This window comes from Theropithecus gelada, chromosome 2 (genome assembly GCF_003255815.1).
Source record: "Theropithecus gelada isolate Dixy chromosome 2, Tgel_1.0, whole genome shotgun sequence".
Taxonomy (NCBI): domain Eukaryota; kingdom Metazoa; phylum Chordata; class Mammalia; order Primates; family Cercopithecidae; genus Theropithecus; species Theropithecus gelada.
Window position 1 is genome coordinate 92,587,974 of NC_037669.1, and position 22,530 is coordinate 92,610,503.

Sequence of the window (22,530 nt, forward strand, 5' to 3'; positions counted from 1 at the left end):
TGTATTTTTTGTAGCAATGGGCTTTCACCATGTTGTCCAGGCTGGTCTCAAACTCCTGGACTCAAATAATCCTTCCACCTTGGCCTCCCAAAGTTCTGGAACTAAGGCATGAACCACTGTGCCTGGCCTGTGACTAGCATTTTAAATTCACCTTTAGTATTCTGTTTTAAAAAGTGTCCACTGGAGCTCAAAACTAAATCACACATGTGTTTTCCTTTAGAACAGCCATCATGCTTTGATAGTTGATACTTAAATCCTTTTCTGTATCTCCCATTGATAGTACAGAATTTTAAAACCGTGGAGTTAGATATTTAGACAATTAAATTGATAATTTTTATAGATTCATCGAGGATGTTTAAGTGAAGCTAATTCCTAATTGTCACACACTCACAACAAAATAAGTTGTGAGTGTGTGACAATTAGGAATAAAGTGACTACTAAGACAATTGGTGTCATTGCCTGGATTTATGCTAAGATGTCGCCGCTCCTTTTGCACCATGAATGCAGATGTCGACATAATGAAAAAGACAGTAGTGCCTTAGTATTATCAAGGAAATTGTTTGACATCACAGTCCTAAAAGAGCCTGGTGCCCTCTGGGTTCCCAGACCACATAGAGTGGACTTGGTGACATTTTGGTTGCTGTACTGCTTTGATTTGGTTTTTCAGGTTGTTCCAATTGTTGTAATTACTGTAGAAGTATCCTTGGTGCATCAAACTATTTTCATTTCTTTTTTGCATTCCTCTTTTACTTTTTCTTGCTGTTTTCTCCTTCTCCCCCAAACCTTGTCTTTCTCTGTTGTGATCAAAATCAAAACGATCCCGCCGGGCGCGGTGGCTCAAGCCTGTAATCCCAGCACTTTGGGAGGCCAAGACGGGCGGATCACAAGGTCAGGAGATCGAGACCATCCTGGCTAACCCGGTGAAACCCCGTCTTTACTAAAAAATACAAAAAAAACTAGCCGGGCGAGGTGGCGGGCGCCTGTAGTCCCAGCTACTCCGGAGGCTGAGGCAGGAGAATGGCGTAAACCTGGGAGGCGGAGCTTGCAGTGAGCTGAGATCCGGCCACTGCACTCCAGCCTGGGCGACAGAGCGAGACTCCGTCTCAAAAAAAAAAAACAAAAAAAAAAACGATCCCTAGTTGTGTGTTCTTTTGCCTCTACTTTAATATGTTCTCATATGCCCATTCAGTATCAGTGATATGCAGAGAGCTTTGCTGACTCACTGTTTTCTTATTTATTTAACTATCTTTCCTATGGTACTGACTGACTCACTTTTAATTTCAGGACTATTTTGTATAGCCATATCTACTAGATTTTAATATTAATTAAAATGAATCGTGTTTTCAGTACTTGTGGGTGACTGTAAACACACTTTTGTATTGCTATTTTGGAATCTTTGGGCTCTGGAGAGAAAGTAAGTTATATAACAATGACTGGGACAACAATTGTTCTTGTTCTTGCTGCACTTTGACGCTGAAACTTTTCTCCTTTTTCACATTTAAGATTAGTAGGTAGTAAAAGTGAGGTAAGAATAACTGAACTACTGTTTAAAGACGTCCGGTGGGGTGGCTCACGCCTGTAATCCCAGCACTTTGGGAGGTCAAGGCGGGTGGATCACGAGGTCAGGAGATCGAGACCATCCTGGGTAACACGGTGAAACTCCGTCTCTACTAAAAATACAAAAAATTAGCCAGGCGTGGTGGCAGGCGCCTGTAGTCTCAGCTACTTGGGAGGCTGAGGCAGGAGAATGGCGTGAACCCGGGAGGCGGAGCTTGCAGTGAGCAGAGATCACGCCACTGCACTCCAGCCTGGGCAACGGAGCGAGACTCCGTCCCCCAAAAAAAACGAAAAACAAAACATCCAAGAAAACCACAGTATTCTTACACAATAGTGCATTTTCTCTCTTGCAGGTGGAATCTGTGCAGTGTTTGATTTTTCTTTTAAACTTGCAATTCAGTCAACAGTAATTGTGATTACACAAAGAGAAATAAAAGACTTCTCCACATCAGTGTTTACCTCTAACATCTTCCATTTATATAGTTTATTTAGAGATACTCAATAGCTTAAGAATATGAAGTCACATGAGTATTTTTAAATGGATTTATAATCAAATATCGTCTCTTTCTAATACATTGATAAATCTGGTAGACTCATTGGGGTTTGCTGTTTTCAAAATAGCTTCGTACTTTTTTTTTTTTTTTCCCCAGACAGGGTTTTACTCCCTTCCCCCATGCTAGTGTGCAGTAGCACAATCTCAGTCCACTGCAGCCTCAATTTGCCGACCTCAGGCGATCCTCCCAGCTCAGCCTCTCGAGTAGCTGGGACTACAGGTGTGCACCACCATGCCTGGCTAGTTTTTTTGTATTTTTAATAGAGATGGGGTTTCAGCATGTTGCTCAGGCTGGCATACTATTTTATTAAACAAATATACCACACAGGAAGCATTCCAAATATTTTTTGTATTCTTGAGCCCACCGCTTTGATTTTTAAAAGACCTTGTTTCATAAAGTCTTTTATCAAAGCACAGTTTTTGAGTAAATGCTAAAGGTTAATATCTGGTCATGTTCATTTCTTTGTTATCTTATTGTAAATATTGGAGGCAACATTTCAATTTTGGAAATAGTCAAAGTGGAATGTATACAATAGATGAAGGAATGCAGTTTGAAAAAGAAAGATCTTTAATTGGTAGAAATGAAGGATAATGTAAGATTTTATATTAACTTTTTAAAAAGAAATTACTCTGTAAGATCAAGATGACGACGGCTTGTTTGAATAAGACTTCAGTTGTAAAAAGGTATGGGGAATTTCTACTTGAAAATGTGTCATTAGAATGAGTAGGCATATACAGTCTGAAGTTTGAGGTGAAAAAACAAAATAGCACAACAACAAAAAGAAGCTACAAAAGACCACCACAGTCTTTATGGAAGTTTGAAATTCTGTTGTTAGAATCAGGGCATCAGAAGGAAAGAGAGATAATGGAGCCACTCTATTCCACAGTGATTAAGGCGATCAGAAATTGTTTTTCAAATTATTATATATGTACATACATATCTATATATTTTTGCACATACTTATTTAATATAGAGGCAGGGTTTTGCTATGCTGACCAAGCTGGTCTTGAACTCCAGGTCTCTAGTGATCCTCCTGCCTCAGCCTCCCAGAGTGCTTGGATTACAGATGTAAGCCACTGTGCTGGGTACACAGTTTCTTTTTTCTTTGAGACGGAGTCTCACTCTGTCTTCCAGGCTGAAGTGCAGTGGTATGATCTCGGCTCACTGCAGCCTCTGCCTCCTGGGATCATGCGATTCTCCTGCCTCAGCCTCCCCAGTAGCTGGGACTACAGACGCGTACCACCACGCCCAGCTAATTTTTGTTATTTTCACAAGACACAGGGTTTCACCATGTTGGCCAGGATCGTCTCGATCTCTTGACTTCGTGATCTGCCCGCCTCAGACTCCCAAAGTGCTGGGATTACAGGCACAAGCCACCGCGCCTGGCCTTCACAGTTTCTTTAAAGTCCACAACTAATTGCACTATTCTTCCTGTTCGTTTGTAATTATTCCTGGGCTTTAAAGTGACAAGACTTGAATTTGTAAGCTCACTGATTCTCCCTTGATAACTCTAGTGTTTGTCATGTATGCTTTGCTTTCTCATGGTATTTATTTTCCCTTAGATAATTAATAGACATAAAGGCTATACCTGGAAATAAAACTTATAATTTATTAACATTTATGTATCACTATAAGAGTTTCTCTCTTTTTTCTTTTTTGAAACGGAGTCTCACTCTGTCACCCAGGCTGGAGTGCAGTGGCATGATCTTGGCTCACTGCAAGCTCTGCCTCCCGAGTTCACCCTATTCTCCTGTCTCAGCCTCCCAAGTAGCTGGGACTACAGGCGCCCGCCACCAAGCCCGGCTACTTTTTTTGTAGTTTTAGTAGAGACAGGGTTTCACCATGTTAGCCAGGATGGTCTTGATCTCCTGACCTTGTTATCATCCCGCCTCGGCCTCCCAGAGTGCTGGGATTACAGGCATGAGCCACCGCGCCCAGCCTTCTCTCATTTTTTTATGCCAGCTAAATTACAGGAAACATAGCATTAGAAGATATTCAGTAACCAACATGCAAGATTTCCTCACAGTGTGCATGCACTTTACATACTTTTTCTTGATACGCAACCCAGGAAATATTTCATTCTATGTACTTTTGAACTACACTAAGAGGAATAGTAAATCTTCTATTAAAAAACTTTTCTTAAGGACGGAGATGTTCAATCTTTTGGCTTCCCTGGGCCACATTGGAAGAACTGTCTTGGACCACACATAAAATACACTAACACTAACAATAGCTGATGAGCTTAAAAGAAAAAAATCCCCCAGAAAATCTCATAGTGTTTTAAGAAAGTTTATGAATTTGTATGGGTCACATGCAGCGCCATCCTGGGCCACATGCGGGCTTGGATAAGCTTGGTTTAGGAGAAGCCTTTTTTTTTTTTTTAATTAAAAAATAGTCAGCCTTTTTACATTTGAGAGCCTTGGCAAAGTCAGATTTCTTTTTTGGTTTAGTTCAGTTTCCTGTGGTTTGAGTTCAGTAAACTTTATTAGGTATTGTGTGTCGGACACTATGACAGACACTGCGTGTTGAGATCTATAGGACATAGTCTGTACCTTTAAGGAATTCATAGTCTACTAGGTGACAGAGAAAGATAAAACATAAAGCTTGAATGCAGAATCCCAACTTTATGATTAGAGGTATGTCCAGAGCACAAGAGCTGTACAGAGGAGTTGCTTTGCAAACAGACCAGGTAGATAAGACAATGAACAGCCTTCTGGGAATGGTATAGCTGTGTTGGTCCTAAAACATGATGTTTCCAGTGCAGAACAAATGGTTCATAGGCACAATACCTAGTAGGAATATATCAGTGGGACCTGTGTATTCTTGAAACAAAAAGAGTAGGGAATAGGGTGGGAGAAGTAGGCAGTGTCCTGATCATGTTTGGCTTAGTTTCATAAGATAATGACACATAATGAAATAGTTTTAGGCAGGAGAGAAAGAGTGTTTTACGTAAAACATATTTCACTCTAGCAGCTTGGAGAAGGATGAAATTAAGTATGAAAAGGTAATTATAAGAATCAATTTATGAGGCCGAGATGGAAGGATCACTTGAGGCCAGAAGTTGGACAGCAGCCTGGGCAATATAGCAAGACCGTGTCTCTAAAAAAAAAAAGAGAGAGAGAGAGAACGTATCCAGGTTGAGTGATGATGAAGACCTGAACCTGGGTTATGGCAGGATGAATAAAGCTGTTTTGTAGTATTATAAGATACTTACTAAAAACCTTTAATTGAATGAATGAAGCTGTTTTGTAGTATTATAAGATACTTACTAAAAACCTTTAATTGAACCTTTAATTGAATCATTCTCCTTCCTGGCCAGTGTATTCTCTTTTGAAAACATCTCTTTATTTGCCTCTCTTATTAACATTACTCTCAGTTCCCAGGCTCAGACATTTACTGATTCTCAACTCTGTGCTCTTCTGGATGCTGATTCTTGCTTGGATTTTGTATCTCAGAAGGTTCCCCAACTCCACCTTTATTCTGGAAAAAAAACTTGGTGAACTTTCTTATTGTTCCCTGGCGAAAGGAACATGAAAAAATATTTTTAAAATAAAAACTTCATTGGAAAAGGGCGTGATAGAGCATGCCTAGAAAATCCCTATTTATAATTAGAAACATAATACAGCCCCAGTAGATATATTTCTACTTCCATGGACCTGCGTGAGATAGATTTATTTTTCTTTTTTCTTACAATCTGGGTCTTTCAAAAAGTAATTCCTTCTCAAACTACCTGAGGTTACTGAATATCCAGAGGTCACTGAATATCAAGAGGAAACCTAGAATTAGCCTAGTGTTTCAAGGGATTTAATGACTCAGACCGTTTGCTCTCTTGGGTTTTGAGAAGTCCTATACCATTCCAGCAGAAATGAAAGCCTGAGCAGCAGTTGGAACCCAGAGTTAAGAATTAATTGATGGCCAGGCACAGTATTTCACACCTGTAATCTCAGCACTTTGGGAGGCTGAAGTGGGAAGATTGTTTGAAGTCAGAAGTCCGTGACCATCCTGGGCAATATAGTGAGAACTCATCTCTAAAAATTAAAAAAAAACAAACAAACTTTGAAGTAAAATAATTAACTGAAAAAGTAAAACATGGAGACAACTATTGTTATAGAAAGCTCAATCTCACAGTGTAGATCAGCAAATTAGGCTCTAATGCAAGGTTTTTCAGTTGGAGCATTCAATATTGACATTTGGGCTAGTTTTGTTGTTGTTGGAGTGGAGGGTTCATATATGTTTTACAGCATATATGGCCCCTCCTTGTTCTTAGATACCAGCAGCACTTCCCCAGTTGGGTCCACCAAAATGTTTGCAGACATTGCCAATGTCCTCAAGGGGGCAAAAATTACTCTTCATTGAGAACCATGGTCCTGGAGAGAATGGTGTTAGAGTAGCAACTTCAGTATGCCACTAAATAAATTCTTGTTATCCAATTAATTCCTCAACTTTCTTAACACCACATAGTTGTGGTTTTCTTTCTACTGTTCTATCCATTTTTCCCTCGGAGACTCCTTTTAAACTTTTTGTTGGTTTCTTTCAGGATTTTCTCTGAAAAAATAATAAATTATACAACTAGAAATGTATGTAGTTTATAAATTTTAGAATCAGTTTTATCAATTTCTACTAAAAAGAAGCCTACTTGGAGTTTGACTGGAATTGTATTGAATCTAAAGTTCAACTTGGAAATAATTGACATCTTAATACTGAGACTTCTGGTGAATGAACACAATATATCTCTTCGTTATTTTATTTGGGTCTTTTAGTTCTCTCATGTTTTACTCATTCCAGTCTGTTACTCTTATACATTCTGTATTATGTTTATTCCTCCTCCTAAGTATTTAATTATGCTATTTAAGACAGGGTCTTGCTGTGTTTGTCAGGCTGGCCTTGAACTCCTGGGCTGAAGAGATCCTCTTGCCTGAGCCCCCTGAGTAGCTGGGACTACAGATGTGTGCCCCCACACCCAGTTTTTATGTTACTTTAAATACTTTTTTTCTTCCTGTTTAAAATTGTTCATTGCTATTATATATGGATATATAGTTGAGTTTATTGCCCTTCTATCCTTTGACTTTGCTCAGCTGTTTAGTTTTAGTACTTTTTTTTATAGCTTCCTTGGAATTTTCTATATAAACAGTCATGTCTGTCTGTATTAGTAAAAATATCAGCCCTCCCTCCCTCCCTCCCTCCCTTCCTTCCTTCCCTATTTTCTTTCTTTCTATCACTCTTGCCGCCCAGGCTGGAGTGCAGTGATGCAATCTCGGCTCACTGCAACCTCTGCCTCCTGGGTTCAAGCGATTCTTGTACCTCAGCCTCCTGAGTAGCTGGGAGTACAGGCACACACCACCATGCCCGGCTAATTTTTGTATTTTTAGTAGAGATGGAGTTTCACCATGTCATTGGCCAGGCTGATCTCGAACTCTTGACCTCAGGTGATCTGCCTCCCAAAGTGCTGGGATTACAGGCGTGAGCCACCATGCTTGGAATACTTCTTTCTTTATAGTATGCATGTCTTTTATTTATTTTTCTTGCCTGATTGAAAATAATATAAGGAAAGCCATCAAATCTTTCTATTTATGCTTAACTATTTGCATTAATTTTTTTTTAAAAGCTATATAAAGAACTTCTAATATTACACATTACTTTCTTGTTACTGGACATGAAAGCATCTGTTTTTTCTGTTTTAGGCCCTGGAGATGTATAAGGATGATTGGAACAAAGTGTCGGAACATGTTGGAAGTCGTACTCAGGATGAATGCATCCTCCACTTTTTGAGACTTCCCATTGAGGACCCATACCTTGAGAATTCAGATGCTTCCCTTGGGCCTTTGGCCTACCAGCCTGTCCCCTTTAGTCAGTCAGGAAATCCAGTCATGAGTACTGTTGCTTTTTTGGCATCTGTGGTGGACCCTCGCGTGGCATCTGCTGCAGCAAAAGCGGCTTTGGGTATGGACTTCCCTAAACCATCTCCTCAACAGAAAAACTCAGTTTATCTCAATTTGAATATTACCAGCCATTACATTCATTTCTTTTAACGTAAATAACAAAAATCAGATATTACCTGTGAAAAATACCATATTCTTTATGAAAGTATTACAAAATTTTTAAGTAATGCGTCTTAAAATTAAGAGCTTTAGGAATTGGAGGGACAGAGGTTTTTTATTGTATATTTTGTGATTAATTTATAATTTGGTATAACTAGCAAAGGAAGTCATTTGATATGCATGGGTTACACATTAATTATAACTAGAACTTCGTCACATCATAGAACTCTTTCTTGGTTTTATGGGTGTTTAATCCTTGCTGTTTTTGTTTTTTTGATTTATTAATCTAGTAAGCAAAGTTAAAATATGGACAGCAGTTTTGATTATTGCTGGTATGAGTTGAAAGATCTCTTATATCAAGGCTCTGTGATGTGTAGGATAAAATGTCGAGCCATAGAATTTCATTATTATTATTTTTTTAAATCTCATTTAGTCCTCTCATTTTGCTGGTGTAGAGGGACTGAGAGCCTGAAGAGGTTGCTACACCTAAGACAATAATATTGTGTTGGGTTTCCCGATGGTGGTTTTACACTGAAGCAAATTTTTGTGCAAAGTTAGATTGCTGTTCCATTTTTATTCTTGAACCAGAGGAGTTTTCTCGGGTCCGGGAGGAGGTACCGCTGGAATTGGTTGAAGCTCATGTCAAGAAAGTACAAGAAGCAGCACGAGCCTCTGGGAAAGTGGATCCCACCTACGGCCTGGAGAGCAGCTGCATTGCGGGCACAGGGCCCGATGAGCCAGAGAAGCTTGGTGAGTCACTGCTGCTTTCAAGGGACAGGGTTAATATATGTTTGTATTCCTGTCAGCTTACTTAAGTAATTGGGTTTGCCTGCACTAAAAAGTAAGTACAATGATCAGTATAAACTTGTCTTTTAAGATTAGTACATGATTTGTTTTCTCTTGTCTGTTTCTTTTGGTAGCTAGAACTAAAAAAATTGTCTTGTAATTGTTAATGGTATTACAGTTGTGAATTATCTGGTTGCTGTTTGTAGATCCAGGTTTTGAATAGACAGATAGAAGAATACTGAAAGATGGATGGAACTGTAGGTGAAAAAAAAGAAATGACTTATGATTATGTTAATTTATATGTTGCTGAATGGGTTTCAGTTCATTGTTTTGTGGGTTTTCTTAGCTGAGGAGAAAATCCTGTAATATAAAATTCCTCATTTTAACTGCTTAAAAGTATAATAGCTTCTGTTCTATTTACAATGCTGTGTGTCTATCACCACTGTCTAATTCCAGAACATTTTCCTCATCCCAACAGGAAATCACATACTTATTAAGCGGTCACTCCCCAGTCCTTTTGCTCTTCAGCTGTGGTACCCACTAACAATCTGCTTTCTGTCTCTATGGGTTTGCCTATTCTGGACATTTAATATAAACAGAATCATGTAATATGTGGCCTTTTGTGTCTGCTTCTTTGACTTAGCATGTTTTCAAGGTTCATCCATGTTGTAGCATCCATCAGTACCTCATTCTTGTCAGTGCTGACTATTTCTTTGGGTGGATATAACCAATTATATTTATCTGTCATATACCCAATTATATTTATCTGTCAATTCATGGACATTTTGTTTCCACTTTTACACTACTATGAAAAATGCTGCTATGAACACTTATATACAAGCTTTTTTGTGAACAGAGGGTTTTCACTTCTTTTGATTGGGTATATACCTGGGGTAGAATTGCTGAGTTACATGGTAATTTTGTTTACCTTTTTGAGAAACTGCCAGCCTGTTTTTCATAGTGGCTATACCATTTTATGTTCCTACCCATAATGTATGACATTTCTAAGTTCTTCACATCCTTGTCAATACTTATTTTTCTATTTTTACCTTTAATAGCCAGTCTAGTGGTTTGATGTTGGGGTTTGTATTTGCATTGATGATTAATGATCTTGAATATCATGTGTTTATTGGCCATTTTTATGTCTTCCTTGGAAAATACCTACTCAGATTCATGCCCCACCCCCCCGTTGTTTTTTTTTTTTTTTTAGTAGACTTTATGTTTTAGAGCAGTTTTAGGTACATAGCAAAATTTGGTAGACATTACGGAGTTCCTGCATACCACCTGACTACCCCCCACATACACAGTTTCCCCCACGATCAATATCCCATACCAGAGTGGTACATTTGTTGATAAACCTACTTTAACACATCATCATCAACTGCAGTCCAAAATTTTAGTTTATTCTGTAATTGATTCTCACATGTTGAACCACCCTCCCTTTTTGTTGTTGTTGTTTTTTGGTTTTTATTTTGATAAATCCAACTTGGCCTTTGTAAATAATCCATTTAACATGCTATCAGATTCAGTTTGCTAGTGTTTTGTTGAAGATTTTTGCATCTGTATTCACGGATTGTTTGTAGTTTTTTTTTCTGTGATATCTTTGTCTAGTTTTGGTATTAAGATAATACCAGCCTCAAAGAATAAGTTAGGAATTGTTCTTTTTTTTTTTTTTTTTTTTTTTTTAAAGAAAAGTTTGAGGAGCTTTGGAGTTAATTCTTCTTTAAGCATTTGGTAATATTTACTGGTAAAGCCATCACGTCCTGGGCTTTTCTTACTTTCTTGATTACCGATTCTGTCTCTCTTTTTCTTTTTTTTTTTTTTTTTGAGACGGTGTCTCACTCTGTCACCCAGATTGGAGTGCAATGGTGTGGTCTTGGCTCAGTGCAACCTCTGCCTCCTGGGTTCAAGCAATTCTTCCGCCTCAGCCCCTGGAGTAGCTGGGACTACAGGTGCGTGCCACCACACCTGGCTAATTTTTATATTTTAGTAGAGACAGGGTTTCACTGTGTTGGCCAGTCTGGTCTTGATCTCCTGATCTTGTGAACCACCCGCCTCGGCCTCCCAAAGTGTTGGGATTACCGGTGTGAGCCACCGCACCCAGCCCTGATTCTGTCTCTTAACTCGTTATAATTCTACTGAGATTTAAACATTTCTTAATGAGTCAGTTTTGGTAGTTTGTGTCTTATAGGAATTTATTCGTTTCATGTAGACTATCTAATTTGTTGGCAAAAAATTTATAACAACAAAAAGGGGAAACAACTGGAATGTCCATCATCTGATGTGTGATAAGCAAAATGTAGTATATCCATACAATGGAATATTACTTGGCTATAAAAAGGAATGAAGTATTGACATATGCCACATCATGGATGAATTTGGAAACATTTGGTAAGTGAAAAGCCAGTGAAAATAGCCAATATACTATATGATTGCATTTATAAGAAAAGTCCTGAAGAGGGAAATCTATAAAAACAAAGTAGATTAATGGTTGCTCTGCATAGGTGGAATGGAGGATTTGGGGTTGATTGCAAAAGGATACCTCTTTGAAGTAATGAAAATGTTTTAAATTTTACCATAGGGATGGTTGCACGTATCTGTTGATATGCTAAATTTCATTGAATTGTACTCCTTCAATGGGTGAATTTTATATTATGTGAATTACATCTCAATAAATTGGTGAATTCTATATTATGTGAATTATATCTCAAAGCTATCTTTTTAAGTTCACAGTGTTCTCTCATAACTGTCAATAGTAATGTCCTCATTTTCTTTTTTTTTTTTTTTTGAGGCGGAGTCTTCACTCTGTCCCCCAGGCTGGAGTGCAGTGGCACCATCTCGGCTCACTGCAAGCTCCGCCTCCCGGGTTCGCGCCATTCTCCTGCCTCAGCCTCCCGAGTAGCTGGGACTACAGGCGCCCGCCACCGCGCCCGGCTAATTTTTTTTTGTATTTTAGTAGAGACGGGGTTTCACCTTGTTAGCCAGGATGGTCTCGATCTCCTGACCTCGTGATCCGCCCGCCTCGGCCTCCCAAAGTGCAGGGATTACAGGCGTGAGCCACCGCGCCCGGCAATGTCCTCATTTTCATTACTGATTATAGTAATTTCATCCACTTGCTTTTCTTGTTTTAAAGTCAGTCCAGGTAAAGGCTTGTCAATTTTGTCTCTTCAAAGAACCAGCTTTTTTGTTTCATTGATTCTTTGTTTTTCTGTTCTATAATTTCTCTCCACTCTAATCTTCATTTTTTCCTTCTGCTTGCTTTGGGTTAAATTTGCTTTTTTTTCCTAGTTGTTTTAAGATAGTGTATGTTATTTGAGATCTTATTTAGTAATGTAGGTGTTTATAGCTCTATGAATTTCCCTCAGTACTGTTTTTGTGACATTCCATAAGTTTTGATATATTTATTTATGTTTCTGTTATTCTCAAAGTACTTTGTAATTTTTTCTTTTCTTCTCTTTTCTTTGTTTCTTTTTTTTTTTTGAGATGGAGTTTCACACTTGTTGCCCAGGCTGAAGTCCAGTGGTGCGAGCTTGGCTCACTGCAACCTCTGCCTCCTGGGTTCAAGCCATTCTCTTGCCTCAGCCTCCTGTAATCCCAAGTACCTGGGATTACAGACACCCACCACCACTCCTGGCTTATTTTTTTTGTTGTATGTGTGGTTTGTTTTGTTTTGTGTTTTTAAGTAGAGATGGGATTTCACTATGTTGGCCAGGCTCATCTCGAACTCCTGACCTCAGGTGATCCACCCGCCTTGGCCTCCCAAAGTGCTGGGATTACAGGCATGAGCCACTGAGCCCAGCCCCTGTACTTTGTAATTTCTGTTGTGATTTCTTCTTTGACTCATTGGCTATTTAAGAGGATGTTATTGTGAATTTTCATAAATATGTAAACTTTAAAGATTTTCTTCTTTTACTGATTTTTAGTTACATTTCATTGTAATCAGAGAAGGTAATTTGTGTGATTTCCGTATTTTTAAATTAAGACTTGTTTTGTTGCCTAACGTGTGGTCTATTCCAGACAACGTTCTTTGTGCATTTGAGAAAAATATGTTTTCTGCTCTTATTGGATAGGGTCGTTCAAGTTGTCTACTTCCTTGTTTATCTTTTGCATAGTTCTCTCCTTTATTGAGAGTGGGGTATTGAAATCTCCAACTATTATTGTTGAATTATTCCTTCAGTTCTGTTTTTGCTTTATATATTTAGAGACTCTGTTGTTGCTTATATGTTTATAATTGTTACATCTTTTTGATGTATTGAACCTTTTATCTTTATAAAATGTCCTTTTTGTCTTATATAACATTTTGTGTCTTAAAGTCTATCTTATCTGATATTAGTATACTATTTCAGATGCTGTTAGGTTTCTGCTTACTTTTTTTGTTGTTGTTATTGAGATGGAGTCTGCCTCTGTTGCCCAGGCTAGAGTTTAGTGGCATGATCTTGGCTTACTGCAACCTCAGCCTCCACCTCCTGAACTCATGTGATCCTCCTGCCTTAGCCTCTCGGGTAGCTGGGACTACAGGCACATACTGCTGTGCCCTGCTAATTTTTGTATTTTTAGTAGAGACGGGGTTTCACCATATTTCCCAGGCTGGTCTCGAACTCCGTGGCTCAAGTGATCCACCCACGTCTGCCTCCTAAAGTGCTGGGATTACAGGTGTGAGCCACGGGGCAGGGCCTGGTTTCTGTTTACACTGAATCACTTTTCTGTCTTGTTACTTTCAGTCTCTTTGTTTCTTGGTATCAAAAGTGATTCTTACAGACTGCATTGTCATCATTGTATTTGAGAAGTTGAAACTTAGATTCTACCTTTGTTTCTACCCTTCATAGCTATAGGACTTTCAAAAGCAGTTTACCTTTGCTGGTTAGCTCTAAATTGTCTCATCTGTAGAAGAAAAGGTATTATTAGATACTTTCTGTAATGTATCGTTTACTAGTGCTGTTTTATGATGTCAGAAAGGAGACATTTTTGCTATTAAGGACTTAATTACCTGTTTCTCTTTAATCAGTCTTAGAGAGAAGTGCAATTAATAAAGCAGCTTTATATGTAGCACCAGCTTCTCAAATGGAAGTGCCCTTATATGAAAGGCTTTTTTTTTTTGAAATGGAGTCTTTCTCTGTCACCCAGGCTGGAGTGCAGTGGCGTGATCTCGGCTCACTGCAACCTCCGCCTCCCGGGTTCAAGCAATTCTCCTGCCTTCCAGTGTATTCCCAGCATGTTTTACGTTGTTCATTAATATTTTTCTTTTCTTTCATTGTGAAACTGTGTATGTCTGCTGATTAAAGAATTATAGGTGTCATTCTGCCTAATTATTTCCATCTTTATCTCACCTGTATGAAATTTATATACACTGTGCTTTAGATACAATGATTTTCATTTGTCTGTTTGTTTGTTTGTTTGTTTATTTTTGGAGATGGAGTCTCGCTCTGTCACCCAGGCTGGAGTATGGTAGTGTGATCTCAACTCACTCCAACCTCCATCTCCCAGATTCAAGCGATTCTCCTGTCTCAGCCTCCTGAGTAGCTGGAATTACATGTGTGTGTCACAACACCTGGCTGATTTTTGTATTTTGGGTAGAGACAGGGTTGCACCATGTTGGCCAGGTTGGTCTCCAACTCCTGACCTCAAGTGATCTGCTTGCCTCAGCCTCCCAAAGGGCTGGGATTATAGGCATGGGCCACTGTGCCTGGCGTATTATTATTATTTTTTAAGACAGTGTCTTGCTTTGTCACTCAGGCTGGAGTACGGTGGCATGATCATAGCTCATTGCAATCTGTACCTCCCAGGCTCAAGTGATTTTCCCACCTCAGCCTCACAAGTAGTTGGAACTACAGGCACATGACACCATTCCTGGCTATTCTTTTTCATTTATTCTTAAAATAAAGATAATAGGAAGTAAAAATTAAAATTGCTAGCTATTGCTCTCCAGAACATACCATCTGAACACCTAGTGCTCCATTCTTGGCAGTTCAAGTGGATATCAGTGAGGTCCTTTCAAGTCTCAAATCTTACCATTTTTTATGAGTTTGCATAGGGCCTACCCCTGTTGTTCTTTCTACTTTGTTTGAATTAAGTGCCAGTCTAGCCATCTCATTTTGCTTATACAGAAACATTTTTTCAGATTAATGAAGCCTCTCATCCCTGCTGCTGGGGTTTGGATATGGTTTGTTTGTCCTCGCCAAAACTTGTGTTGAACTTTGATCCCTAATGTGATGGTGTTGGGAGGTGTTTGGGTTGTGGAGGCAGATCCTTCATAAACGGCTTGGTACTATTTTTGTAGTAGTGAATGAGTTTCCATTCTCACTCTTGGGGAATTGGATTAGTTCTCCTAGTAATGGATTCATTCCCCTCAGAGTGGGTTGTTATAATTTCAGGACCCTCCTCAGGTTTCTCTTCTTTACACCTGTCTGCTTCTCCTTTGACCTCCTCTGCCCTGTTGGGACACAGAATAAAATCCTTTGCTAGGAATCGGGGCCATGCCCTTGAATTTCTAAGTCTGTGGAACTGTGAGCTAAATAAACCCTTTTTCTTTGTAAGTTATCTAGTTTCAGATATGCTTTTATAGCACCACAAAATGGACTAAGATACCAGCCCTCTGCGCAAATTATTGTTTTAATTCTTCTTAACATTGTTACACCTAGAGTACCAGCTCTTTGATTTAAAAGCAATTTGAGAGTATCTATAATTCTTAGTTTGAAATTAACTTATTTTCTTTTTTTATATGAAGACTGAATTTAGCAGGCCAAGTCACTTCTCTGTTCTTCTTTGCTGATTCTGCACCATCAGACAGTACCCAGCATAGGCTGGAAAAACCTGGGACTAATGAAGCCTGGGTCTTAATTTCCTAAATGTTTTGAGTCAGTGAGATTTGTGTACTTTGCCAAATGAGGGATGTATTTTTACATGTATGTTTTGAAAACATATTTTGGTAGATGATACCATAGAGCATTAGTGGCTATGAAATAGACTGCAAATTTAGCCATTTCTAGTTTACTGAGATTTGAAACAAGACTAAAGTACCTAGCAACCTTGGTTTCTTTGGGGCTGGATTCTCCTGATTCCTGATTCATTCGTGAATTTATGGTTTGTGGAGCATGCAGAGCTTAGACTGCTACAGGAGGCACATGAGACTACAAGGGCTGACTTTTGAGTGGCATTAACAGTAAAATTCGTTCACGGTATCTGGAAGTAGCCTCCCAGTTAACCTCTTTCAAGTGTGTTCCATACTCACTAATTGCAGCAATGGAATTTGGGGCCTCTTATAATAAGGGTAAGGAATACAGACCATAATATGAATATTTCAAATGAGTTGAGAATAGGTTTCTGTAACTTATGCTGGACTATTATAGATAATATGATTTATATTGGATTCCGACAAATGGAATAAATTGAGAAACAGCAAATGTTTCTCCCTTCAGAATTGGCTCAACAGAATTGTAGGAAGTCAACAGTGTATCTCGTACGTTTCACGTCACAAATACTGCCTTATTGTGTAGCACACTGGTTTGAAACCAAGTGATAAAGGATTTTACTTAGCAAGGTAATAGTGTACTTGGGTGGTAAGTTCATGGTACTATTTATTGTGATAATTTACTGTGTTACAAATATGTACACATAGGTATTATCTATGATAAAATCATACTATAGGGAGAATAAGCTTCCTTAAGAAATATAGTACTTGTTTTGGGTTCCTGTCATTAACCTATCAAACATTTCATTGTGAATTTGGATTAGAGAAGAAATATACGATGTATATGGTGAAATGAAAGTAAAGCTGGATGAACACTCAAACACCTCTTACATTCATATTTTAAGTGATTTCCCATAGGAATTATTTAGGAAATGAGTGTTTGCTTATGAGAAGGGTCTTCTTCAGTCCATCTTTTTAACTATGGTCATTCACCAAAAACTATTAATTTCTGTGCATTTATATATTTTTTGTTTTTCATTGACTAGACCATTCTGGGCACACAAAAAATACTTCTGAGTACCCATATTTAGTCCACGTTGTATAGAGATTTTTGATTGGCCATTTGAGTTTCTTTTTAGGAGACTCCTTTGGAGGAAGTAACTTTTTTTTTTTTTGGCAAAAGCAAGTAAACTGAGGCATGGAGAGGTTACATAGGTGTGTATCTGAACCAGAAATTTAACCTAAATCTCTCTAATCCCAAAGCTCTGCTTCTCTTCACTGTAGCAGGCTGCCAGAAGTAAAATATGTAGGTTTGTCTGTGTGGTTTTCATTCATTGAACAAGCATCTTTAAAGGCCTAATAGCTCCAAATTACTGTTCTGTCTTAGATACTATGGGAAATATAATACTAAAGAGCCCAAGCCCTCTTGAGAACTTAACACCTGTCTCCTGAAATAGGCAAATGCATCAGTCAGAGCAGCTGTGGTTGACTTCCTCTATATGCCACTGAATACCAGCAAAACCCACAGAAGTCTGGGTGCTACGGCTCATGCTTGTAATCCCAACACTTTGGCAGGCAGGAGGATTGCTTTAGGCCAGGATATAGAGACCAGCCTGGTCAACATAGCAAGACCCCATCTGTACAAAAAAATAGAAATAAAAAAATTAGCTGAGCATGGTGGTGCAAACCTTTAGTCCTAGCTACTCAGGAACACAAGGTGAGAGGATCATTTGAGCCCAAGCTACAGTGAGCTGTGATCCACACCACTGCATTCCAGCCTACGTGACTAAGCGAGACCCTGTCTCAAATAAAAACCAAAAACCTTACACCAAAATTCAGGCAGTGTCATTCAGTGCATGAGCCTGTGCCAGAGAAGCTTTCTTGGACATAATCACAAAAAATCAAACTCAGTGTATCATATTGTCACATCATTTCTTTGTGTTCTAGATGCTAGGATACTGGTAAAGTAAACCAAAATTTCTCCCCTTTATGTTTTATATTTATCGAGTGTAAGATTGACAGCAGTCTAATCAAATAAGTAAAACTTAGCGTGTATAGATGTAATTATTTATGAAGAGTATGTTGGCTGATGTGCTATTGTGAAAAGCAAAGCAGGGTTGCAAGAATATGAGTAAAGTGTGGGAATTACAATTTTAAATGATCAGGGACAGTCTCATTGAGAAAGTGACTTTTGAGCGAAGATGTAAATAAGGTGAGCAAGAGGGCTATGTAGACATGCAGTGTAAGAGTGTTCCCAGTATTGGGAGAAGCCAGTGTAAAGCCCTCTGGGTAGGAGGTACCTGGCATACTTGAAGAACAGCAAGGAGGCTCATGTGAAGTCATAATAGCTCGATTGGTGGGGGAGGGGAGGATATGAGATGTTAAGGTAATTTGTGGGTTATTGTGATGTTTACTTTATGCAAAGTGGAGGAAGTGGAGCAGTTTGACCAAAAGAATGTCAGAGTCTGACATAAGTATTTGAGACAGGGTTTCACTCTGTTGCCTAGACTGGAGTGCAGTGGCACAATCTTGGCTCACTGCAACCTCTGCATCCTGGGCTCAGGTGATTCTCCCAGCTCAGCCTCCCAAATAGCTGGGACCATAGGGGTGCATCACCACACCTTGATTTTTTTGTTTTTTTATAGAGGCAGGGTTTTGCCATGTTGCCTAGGCCGGTCTCAAACTCCTGGACTCCAACAGTCTGCCTGCCTCAGCCTCCCAAAGTGCTGGGATTACAAGTGTGAGCCACCACGCCTGGCCTGAGTCTGACCTATATTTTTTCAAGTCTTACTCTAACTGTTCAATTGAGAATATACTCTCATGTGGAAGTCATTAAATTGATTTATTATTCAGATAACATATATTTGATTTTCAAAGAAAATTTTCTTCACTACATAACTAAGGCTTTTATTAGAAAGCTCTATTAAAGATTTTATTAATTTTTTTCTTTATGTTTTTATTTTTATTTTTTAAAGAGACAGGGTCTTGCTATGTCTCCCAGGCTGGATACAGGGGCATGATCATGACTCGCTATAGCCTTGACCTCCCAGGCTCAAGTAATCTCCTAGTTCTGCCTCCAAGTAGCTGGGACTACAGGCGTGCACCACCATCCTGGGCTACTTATTTTAGTTATTGTAGAGACAGGGTCTCACTATGTTGCTTAGACTAGTCTCAAACTCTTGAGCTCAAGCCATCATCCCTCCTTGGCCTCTCAAAGTGCTGGGATTACAGGCATGAGCCACTGCGCTCAACCCAAGGCCACATTTTATGCTTGTGTTTTGCTAGGATTACAGGTAGATATTCTTTTACATGACTTGGAAACTAAACAAAATTGCCTATCTTATAATTTGTTTACTTATAGCAAACATACTGATATATTGATAGGATAGCACAGTGAAATCTTGTATACCTACTAGTTAGGTTCAACTTTTTGATATTTATTTAGCCTTCTAAATAAATGTTCTTTTTCTTGAATTATTATTATTATTATTATTATTATTATTATTATTTGAAACGGAGTCTCGCTCTGTCACCCAGGCTAGAGTGCAGTGGCACGATCTCCGCTCACTGCAAGCTCTGCCTCCTGGGTTATCACCATTCTCCTGCCTCATCCTCCCAGTAGCTGGGACTACAGGTGCCCGCCACTACTCCCGGCTAATTTTTTGTATTTTTAGTAGAGATGGGGTTTTACCATGTTAGCCAGGATGATCTCGATCTCCTGACCTCAAGATCTGCCTGCCTTGGCCTCCCAAAGTGCTGGGATTACAGGCGTGAGCCACCGCGCCCAGCCTGAATTACTTCAAAGTAATTTGAAGACATGAAGATTCTTTGTAGCCTAAATAGTCCACCATATATTTCCTAAGGATAAGGACACTTTCCTAAATCAGTTATTTAACACAATGATTTTTAGTCCCTTTTTAGGACACCAGCGCTTTCCCTCAAGAGAGTTGGAATGTACTTGTACATTCAAGGGCTAGTCAAGGGTTTGTCAAAAACCTTTTGTTGTTACCGTCATTTTTATTTCCTGATCTCAAGTATTAATTTCATTTATTTTGCTACTGAGTGGATTTACTGTCTGCATCTCAATTCTGGTTTGGACAGATTTTGAGGGATTAGGTTAATTGAAGTGTTTTCCTTGCAAGTTGATGACTTTTGGTGAAATTTAATCACAAATAGAATAATCAGAGTTTTAAAAAATATGTCAATGAGTAGATTGTCTACTGAGCTCCTTAATAACCTATGGAATACAGGTTTCCAATGAGTACATCTTGAGCCAGTTGTCACAGCTCTGTGTTAACCCAACTAATCATTCCTAGTTTTTAAGAAGGTTAAGGACTAGTCTAGACATTATGAGATTAAGATAATCCTGACAATAAATAATACTGAAGAAGTAACTTTCTAAGAACATATAGCCCAGAAATGACTGTTAGAATTCTCGCCTCAGATACTATTCATAGCTTATAAGTAGCCTCACTCTTCTCACCATGAGGATTTCCATAACATTATTTTTAAAGTCAGGCACTTCTAAAACACCATGTGTGAAAATACCCTAGGCCAATGCATGTAAGAAAAATGTGGAACCATATTTGATCATGAGACTTACATCATGTGGAATGGGCTGCTTTCTCTTTGTTATATTTAAAAGGCTCTTTCAAGTATTGTAAAAACATATTGAAATATATACTCAAACTTCTGAATAGCTCATAATTGAACATTTAATTTCTAAGGACTGACTAGGATTTACGTGACTTTCCTCATATTTATTAGGTAGTAGGATGTATATTTTCAGGAAGAAATTGACTTTTGTTACAAAATATAACTGTCTGCCTTTGGGGGATTGTTTCATCAAATCACGCATTTTGGATATTTGATATATGCCTCTTGCTGTGGGCAAGTCATGTCATGCGACATACAGTCAATACCCTCTACCAATTGAAGCTATTTTTTTGTGCTACACATACATGAAAAAAATAATTTCAGCATTTGGGGCGTTGGCGATAAAATGAAGTATAGTATTATTTGTTCATGGAAAACTCTACATAGGAAGGGCTGTAAGAATTATTACGCAGGAGCCAGGTGTGGTGGCTCATGACTGTAATCCCACCACTTTGGGAAGCCGAGGTGGGAGAATCATTTGGGCTAAGGAGTTTGAGACTAGTCTGGGCAACATATTATAGTGAGACCTCGTCTCTACAAAAAAGAAAAAAACCTAGCCAGATATGGTGATGCACACTTGTTGTCCCAGCTACTTGGGAGGCAGAGATGGAAGGATTGCTTAAGCCCGGAAGTTTGAGGTTGCAGTGAGGTCTGCTTCTGCCACCATACTCCAGCCTGGGTGACCAAACAAGACTCTATCTCTTAAAAAATAAAAAAAGAATTCTTAAAAGGCATCGTGTAATTTTTGATGGAGGAATGCTTCACAAATAAAGTAGTATTTGAGCTGAACGTAGAAAAAGAGGCTTAGAAGGCTGGGCGCGGTGGCTCATGACTGTAATCCCAGCACTTTGGGAGGCTGAGTTACACAGATCACCTCAGGTCAGGGGTTGGAGACCAGCCTGCGCAACACGGTGAAACTCTATCTCGACTAAAAATACAAAAGTTAGCCGGGTGTGGTGGCGCAACGCTATAATCTCAGCAGCCTGGGAGGCTGAGGCATAAGAATCACTTGAACCCAGGAGGCAAAGGCTGCAGTGAGCTAAGGTCGTGCCACTGCACTCCAGCCTGGGCAAACAGAATGAGACTCTGTCTCAAAAAAAAGTAAAAGAGGTTTAGAATGTCACTGAGCAGATTCGAGAAAGTATTTGATTCTGTAAAACAATGTGATTGAAGTCACAGAAACAGAAATGGGAAGTTATTTAGAGAATGGGAAATAAACTAGATTGGCCACAATACAAAGTTCAAATAAGGACATAGAAAGAATAGGCTACAAAGGTAGGTTGTAGCTAGGTTATAGAGATTGTGATGCCAAAGGTTGTGAGCTTGGGCTGTGTATTGCTGGCTTTATGAAATCCTTGCAGTTAAATATAGGGAGTGACGTGATCAGTCTCACAGAAGTATTGACTGGCTTCCTGCCATGTGCTTCATTCTGCTTTTGACGAGACAGAAATCTATGAGACTGTAAGTTCTCCAAGTTTTTGGTCTCAGGACTCCTTTATACTCTTAAAAAATATCTAGGAGAACCCCAGATGCTTCAGTTTATATGGATTATGTTTGTTGATGTTTGCTATACAGATGGTTCTTGGCTTTCAATGGGATTATGTTCTGATAAACCCATTATAAGTTGAAAATATGTCGAAAATGCATTTAATACACCTAACCTACCAAACGTAACTTAGCCTAGCCTACCTTCAGCATGCTCAGAACATCTACATTAGCCTACAGTTGGTCAAAATCATGTAACACAAAGCCTACTAACGTATTGAATGTCTCGTGTAATTTACTGAGTATTACATCAAAAATGAAAAGCAGAATGATCATATGGGTATTCAGATTATGGTTTCAACCGAATGCGTATCGCTTTTGCACCATTGTAAAGTTGAAATGCCACAAGTCAAACCATTATAAGTCAGGTACCATCTGTAATATAAATCAAGACTGAGGAACTTTTGAAAGAATTCACGAGTGCATTGTTTTCGCTCTCTGACTGATCATTTCATTGTGCATCATGCAGCCTCTAAAGTGTCAGACT

General features: G+C 38.9%; 1 protein-coding gene across 3 annotated transcripts in view; it reads left to right on the forward strand.

Moving 5' to 3' along the window:
- SMARCC1 (SWI/SNF related, matrix associated, actin dependent regulator of chromatin subfamily c member 1) overlaps positions 1 to 22,530 on the forward strand; it is a 202,416-nt gene that overhangs the window by 115,621 nt on the left and 64,265 nt on the right. For all 3 annotated transcript variants that reach the window (XM_025374994.1, XM_025374993.1, XM_025374992.1), the window contains exons 20-21: positions 7,793 to 8,051; positions 8,738 to 8,899. In XM_025374994.1, the coding sequence (XP_025230779.1) occupies positions 7,793 to 8,051; positions 8,738 to 8,899 (421 nt within the window). The remainder of the gene's footprint in view (positions 1 to 7,792; positions 8,052 to 8,737; positions 8,900 to 22,530) is intronic.